Source organism: Oncorhynchus nerka, unplaced genomic scaffold (genome assembly GCF_034236695.1).
Source record: "Oncorhynchus nerka isolate Pitt River unplaced genomic scaffold, Oner_Uvic_2.0 unplaced_scaffold_1459, whole genome shotgun sequence".
In the NCBI taxonomy this organism is placed as follows: Eukaryota; Metazoa; Chordata; class Actinopteri; order Salmoniformes; family Salmonidae; genus Oncorhynchus; species Oncorhynchus nerka.
Window position 1 is genome coordinate 16,508 of NW_027039856.1, and position 6,726 is coordinate 23,233.

Consider the following 6,726-nt stretch of genomic DNA (forward strand, 5'->3'; position numbering starts at 1 on the left):
TGTGTGTCTAAAGTGACTATGGCAGGTGTTTAATGAATTCTAATGGTGTCTAACCTTTTTTAGTTGTGTGTCTAGATGGATGAAGGTGTTAAATGAATAACTGTTTTAGTTGTGTGTCTAGATGGCTGAAGGTGTTTAATGAATCTCTAACTGTTTTAGTTGTGTGTCTAGATGGCTGAAGGTGTTTAATGAATCTCTAACTGTTTTAGTTGTGTGTCTAGATGGCTGAAGGTGTTTAATGAATCTCTAACTGTTTTAGTTGTGTATCTAGATGGCTGAAGGTGTTAAATGAGTGTCTTGGTGTGTTCCAGTTTGTGTCGACGGGTCGTGACACGGCCTGTGTCAAGGTGCTAAGGGACATCGAACCGGGAGAGGAGATCTCCTGTTACTACGGCGATGGATTCTTCGGGGAGAACAACGAATATTGTGAATGCTACACGTGTGAACGGTATGTGTGGTCTTGACGTCCATTTTCTATTGATTTGAATAACAACACAAATCTGTCGGTTTCCCATCTCTCCTTCTTCTGTTTGTGTACATCGTTTGAGGTGATGCGACGTAATGGCACAATTAAATACAACAACAAAACCATTTTTTAATAAGCAGTGTTTATTCATATGGAGGAATATGAAAACAAGGCGTTACCCAACATGTTGTGAACTTTACTGGTCCTTTTATTTGTTTGTTTGTTGTTTTACAGACGTCTCACTGGCGCGTTCAAATCCAAGGCCGGGCTGCCGGCGGAGGCTCCGGTGATCAACAGCACGTACGGGTTACGGGAGACGGACAAGCGTCTGAACCGGCTGAAGAAGATGGAGGCAGGAGAGAGCAGCAGGAACTCCGACAGCCACTCTGTGGGCTCCCACACCGACATAGACTCTCAGGACATACCAAACACACACACATGTAAGAACAGGTTGAAATTAGGGCTGAGGTTTGGGGTTCATTCATTTTGGGGTTTTAGGTGGATCCCCTCCCCTGCTTGTATTGTTAGAATTCTCTATGCTGAATTTGGGGATTTTTTTATTTTATTTTAAATGTGTAAAACGAACCACAATTTTAACAGTTACTTCAAGAATGACGTTTAAAAATGATCTGATGCTTAGTTTCCCACTCTTCCCCCCCCCCTCAGCTGGAAGGAAAAGGACTTCCTCCAATATGAAGTTCAGCAGAACCAGAACTCAAAGCAGATCGTCTCTTTCCAGAGCACTAACCTCTACCTCACCTTCTAAACAAAGTCACAGAAACACTGGCAGGATACCAAAGAGACTCCGATCCAAACCCGCCACGCCTTCGCTCTCCAAGGTCCGGTTGCGCAGTAGATGCAGCAGGGGCAGCGGTTCGGAGCCCAAAGCGGCGGCGGCGGCCCGAGGGGAGGTGCTGGGTACCACCGGGCCTGGTCGCCTGGGTCTCCGGGAGCCGAGGACGTCGTCGCTGTGTAAGGCGGGCATGTCGGTGAAGAAGGAGAAGGATGCACAGGGACCGGTCCAGACAGCACTGGGCCAGCGGGGGTGTCTGACCCGCCATGCGGCCAAGGAGAACAACACCCCGGCAGTCTGCGAGGACAGCCAGAGCCAGCCTTGCACTTACAGGACTCGCAGGTCCACCAGGACCCTGGTAAAGGTTCAGGACGCTGTAGCCGGGTCGGCTGGGGTTAAACTGGAGCCTGGGGGCCTGGAGGGCCACGGCACCGTCCCTGGAGGGGTGGAGATTAAAACGGAGCCTGCTGACCTGGAGCAGTACCTGGGCCACGGGTTGGGCTCGGAGCTGGGCGGAGGTCTGGGTGCTGGCTACACGAGCAGAGGGGTCTGTACCAGACGCAGCCAGCTCACCCAGCTCCGGCCCGAACGGACGATAAAGCGCGAGGACTCGTCGTACGGCGAGCTGTTCCCGCCGGTAGGGGTGGCCCCGGTGGCGTCCTCCCAACAACCCCGTCACCACCACAGTACTGCCGACACGGCAGACTGCGACAAGATGCTGCTGGGCCTCTCTGTCCCAGAGCACCACTGGGACTACAAGGGGAGCGAAGCCCTCCGGAGGGAGCGAGGGGAGGACAGGGGGAGGGAGCCCCTCCGGGGGGAGGACAGGGGGAGCGAGGCCCTCCGGGGGGAGGACAGGGGGAGTGAGGCCCTCCGGAGGGAGCGGGGGGAGGACAGGGGGAGCAAGCCCTCCGGGGGGAGGACAGGGGGAGTGAGGCCCTCCGGAAGGAACGGGAGGAGGACAGGAACAGGGACAAGGGGAGGGAGCCCCTCCGGGGGGAGGACAGGAGCGAGGCCCTCCGGAGGGAGCGGGGGGAGGACAGAGACAGGAACAAGGGGAGGGAGGCCCTCCGGAGGGAGCGGGGGGAGGACAGGGACAAGGGGAGGGAGGCCCTCCGGAGAGAGCGGGGGGAGGACAGAGACAGGAACAAGGGGAAGGAGCCCCTCCGGAGGGAGCGGGAGGAGGACAGGAACAAGGGGAGGGAGAAAGGGCGTCGGCATAAAGGGAAGGGAGGTTACCGGAGCCACAGGGGGGACAGAGCGCAGAGCAAAGGGAAGAAGAAACAGAGGATCACGCGCTACGACGCCCAGCTGATCCTGGAGAACAGCGGAGGGATCCCCAAACTGACGCTCCGCCGGCGCAGAGACAGCAGCAGCAGCAAGACCAACGAGCCCAGCGAGCCAATCAGCACGCAGCAGCAGGCTAGCAGCACCACCACGACGCCGCAGCCTACCGCCCAACCCCCGGTCAACTCCTCTTCGTCATCCTCCTCCTCATCAACGTCCAAGATCAGCATTATGTTCAGGAAGGACCCGTCTCAGGACAGGGAGAAGGGCAGTTCCTGCAGCTCCTACCACGTGTCCAAGCTGAACGGGTTTGGGCCTCCCGGGCTCCACAGCACCAGCAGCTCCACCAAGCTGAAGATCCAGCTGAAGAGGGAGGACGACGGACGGGCCCAGACGCACAGCGACAACAGGGGGGACACGGAGGGCTGCGGTCTGGGAGGCGGGGCCTTCGGCCTGGAAGCCAGGAATGGTGGGAACCACGGAGGGCACAGGATACAAAACATTGTGGTAGATGAGTCTTCATCTGATGATGATGAGGAGGAGGAAGAGGAGGAGGATGACGACGATGACTACTTTGACGATGAGTTTGAGGACGATTTCATTCCACTCCCGCCGGCGAAGCGGTTGCGTCTCATCGTGGGGAAAGACTCAATAGACATCGATATCTCATCCCGGAGGAGAGAGGACCAGTCTCTGAGGCTAAACGCCTGATAAAGCTCTCTGAATGGAGGAGAGAGGACCAGTCTCTGAGGCTAAACGCCTGATAAAGCTCTCTGAATGGAGGAGAGAGGACCAGTCTCTGAGGCTAAACGCCTGATAAAGCTCTCTGAATGGAGGAGAGAGGACCAGTCTCTGAGGCTAAACGCCTGAGTCTCTGGAGGCTCTCTGAGGCTAAACGCCTGATAAAGCTCTCTGAATGGAGGAGAGAGGACCAGTCTCTGAGGCTAAACGCCTGATAAAGCTCTCTGAATGGAGGAGAGAGGACCAGTCTCTGAGGCTAAACGCCTGATAAGCTCTCTGAATGGAGTTCATAACTGCGTCCCAAATGTCAAACTGTTCCCTGTGCAGTGCACTACTTTGTATGTGGTAAATAGCAGGACACTAGTTAGGGAATAGGGTGTCATTTTGGGACGCAGTCCATCACTCCACCTTTACATGTACAGAAAACACTTGACTCACTAATCAACTGTTGTGTTGATGATGTTTAAATAAGTACAGTCATTAAAATTTAAATTTAAAACTTAAAAAGTTGCAAAAAAAACCGAAGCGAATCAGAAGGAAGATGTTTGTATAAATGAAAAGTGAATGCACTTCTGTCATGATTAATATTCATAATGTACTTGAATATTGTAGAAGGTGTACAGATATTATGATGACTATCCTCTGTCCCACAGACAGACTTTATTGAACTTTTTATTTTACATTTTGTCTCACAGTACGCAATTCTAAACTCTGTTGGCAAACCAGACTTTTTATTTTTTATTTTATTTTTAATTTAGTTTTTGTAAAAACCCCATATGGGGATATGGGTCCAGTAACGTTCTGATCGAGATCCATCCGTTCAGTTGTAGTAATAATGACAGCTTTCTATAACCGTTCAACTCATGAATGAACTCAGTCCCACCAACACACTGGGTTCTATCAGCTGCTCATCGGGGTTGAGCTACATTCCAATTCCGGAAACAAACAGGAATTCCGAATTGGAATTGGAATCTCAGTTTGCTTCCTTGTCTGAATTGAAATGGAATTGAGTCCAACCCTGCTCCTCCTGTCCTCCTGGCTGTGTTTTTTGTTATTCTCTAAGAGAACGTTGACCCTGGCTGCAATATCCCAATGTGTTTTAAAGCTCACACAGTACTGTTTACAGCATGATGGGTAAATGGGTCATTGACAAGCCAACAAATAGACCAATATTTTGGTAATTTTTAAGCTTCATTTCTGATTTCTGGAGCCTCTGATTTGGTTTTGACTAGATCGTATACAGCTACGGACAGAATTAACTTCCTAGCAGGTTAGGAGAATTAGGTTAAAGGTTAGGAAAAGGGTTGGAGTTAGCTGAAATGCTAATATTCTACCCGACTCCAACGTGCAACGTTTAATATTTTTGCTGTATACCAGGGGTGTCAAACTCATTCCATGGAGGGCCAAAGTGTCTGCTGTTTTTGTTGGTTGTTCCTTTAAGACCTCGACAACCAGGTGAGGGGAGTTCCTCACTAATTAGGTGACCTTGATTCATCAATCGAGTACAAGTGGAGGAGCGAAAACCTGCATACACTTTAGCCCTCCGTAGAACACAAGCTGTATACCGTCTAGCCACAAGAGGGGTGGTTTAACGTTTGAAACACTAATCAGTTAAATGAATACACGGCGTGTACGCTTGTGTGCTGTTTTTAAACACGCCATCAGGAAGTAACACGAAGAAGACCAGAAGTCAGGTTACAGAAAGACTGAATCATGTTCTGGAAAACGAGTTCAAACTCACTCTAGAGTATTTAGTAGTTGTTGTTTTTCTCAGATCCAAATCAGACATAATGAACACATGACAACTTCATAGAATATTATCCCCAACGAAATAGTTATTTTCACAAACAGTATTAGGTGCCTTACAAACAACTCTTGGGGTATCTGTTGAAGGCCTAGTTTTTTAGAAAAAATGATTATCAGAAGGTGAAGAACTGTAGGTCGTCCCTCGGTAACTGTAACTATGGGAACCCCCCCCGCCCAGTCTTTCTGTATAGTCTTTCTATTTGAGTTATTTTAGGGCTGGTTTCCCAGACATATTCAGACTAGCCTCGAACTACCAAGCTATTCTCCATCGACCGTGGTTTTTTAAAGTCTTTAATCCTTGTCTGGGAAACCAGTCTTTTTAGTGTGGAAGTACTGAACTGCCAAATTTAATCAAGGGATCAACTGAGATGAATGTTAACTCTACTTTCTGTTGTCCTGTACTGTTCATATCACCAGCAAGCAGCGAATCACAGTGATAAACAAGGGTTGTGTTCATGTAGGCACAAAAAGAGGAGGGGCTTCACTGAAATGGGAGGGGGCTTCCTTGACTTGTCCAATAAGAAATTGTCTCTTTTTTTTTTCTGTTGCAAAACATTTTCTGTTGTGTGCCCTAATGAACACAACCCTGGCTATTCGTGTACCTCCCCCTGTATGGGCGTCAGTCACTCTCCATTCTGTACTGTACTGTCCAGGTGTTACTGTGTGATCTTATGTTCAATAGCCAGCTGTCGACATTTCTGATTGGATGAAATTCAATAACAACAAACAAACAAACAAATGAAAGAAAGAAATGTGAATCGTTTGCAGACATTTTTTGTGTTGCGTTGGTTTAGTGGGGGAAAACACACTTAAAACAGACCTTTAAACCGGAGCAGTGCTTTTATGTCCAGTATGTAAAAACAAAAATCACGTGAACACACCCCTGTACTTATTTAACCGTTTTGGAATACTTGAAAACATAAAGTTTCTTTGTGAGAATAAACTATTTTTCTGTGGTTAATGTCTTGCTTCTAAACATGTTAGAATAAGGAATTATTCAATTTATTTTTTAAATGTTTTTTTTAATCTGAAATGTTTCCAATACTTTTAAGCCTACTGAGCGTGGAGCCTGGGTCTCGTATTCACTAGGAACCAAACGGCAGGGATCTACCAAACTTTGTCCAATAAGAAATGTTTTTCCCTTTGGTGTACACTAATGAATACTACCCCAAGTAGTATTAGGGGCGGCAGGGTAGCCTAGTGGTTAGAGCATTGGACTAGTAACCGTAAGGTTGCAAGTTCAAATCCCCGAGCTGACAAGGTACAAAATCTGTCGTTCTGCCCCTGAACAGGCAGTTAACCCACTGTTCCTAGGCCGTCATTGAAAATAAGAATTTGTTCTTAACTGACTTGCCTAGTTAAATAAAGGTAAAATAAATAAAAAAGTGAATGCACTTCCCAGCCAATCAATATATATGATCAAACGGCCAGGGAGAATGAACACTAAGTAGGACTGGAGAAGTGGACCGTCTTAAGTTGTACGGAGTACCCCTGGCATTCATGATAGAGGGCTTTTTGAAAGGGCTTCTTTTGGGTTTTTTAAGTCTTGGGACTAATGTATTTTTCACTAGGCTCTGTTGCCTGGACACAGCGGTTAAGCAGGAAGTTGTTTTCTATGTAGTGAGTGGGGATG

At 48.2% G+C, this 6,726-nt stretch overlaps 1 protein-coding gene across 1 annotated transcript; it reads left to right on the forward strand.

The window, feature by feature from the left end:
• Window positions 1–242: 242 nt before the first annotated feature.
• On the forward strand, window positions 243–6,049 carry LOC115115615 (histone-lysine N-methyltransferase KMT5B-like; the record flags this gene model as incomplete). Its single annotated transcript, XM_065015399.1, has 5 exons — window positions 243–448; window positions 701–906; window positions 1,133–2,065; window positions 2,452–3,403; window positions 3,437–6,049. Coding segments are annotated over 4 exons (2,151 nt in total), but the record flags the coding sequence as incomplete, so codon positions are not given.
• Between the last annotated feature and the right edge of the window lie 677 nt (window positions 6,050–6,726).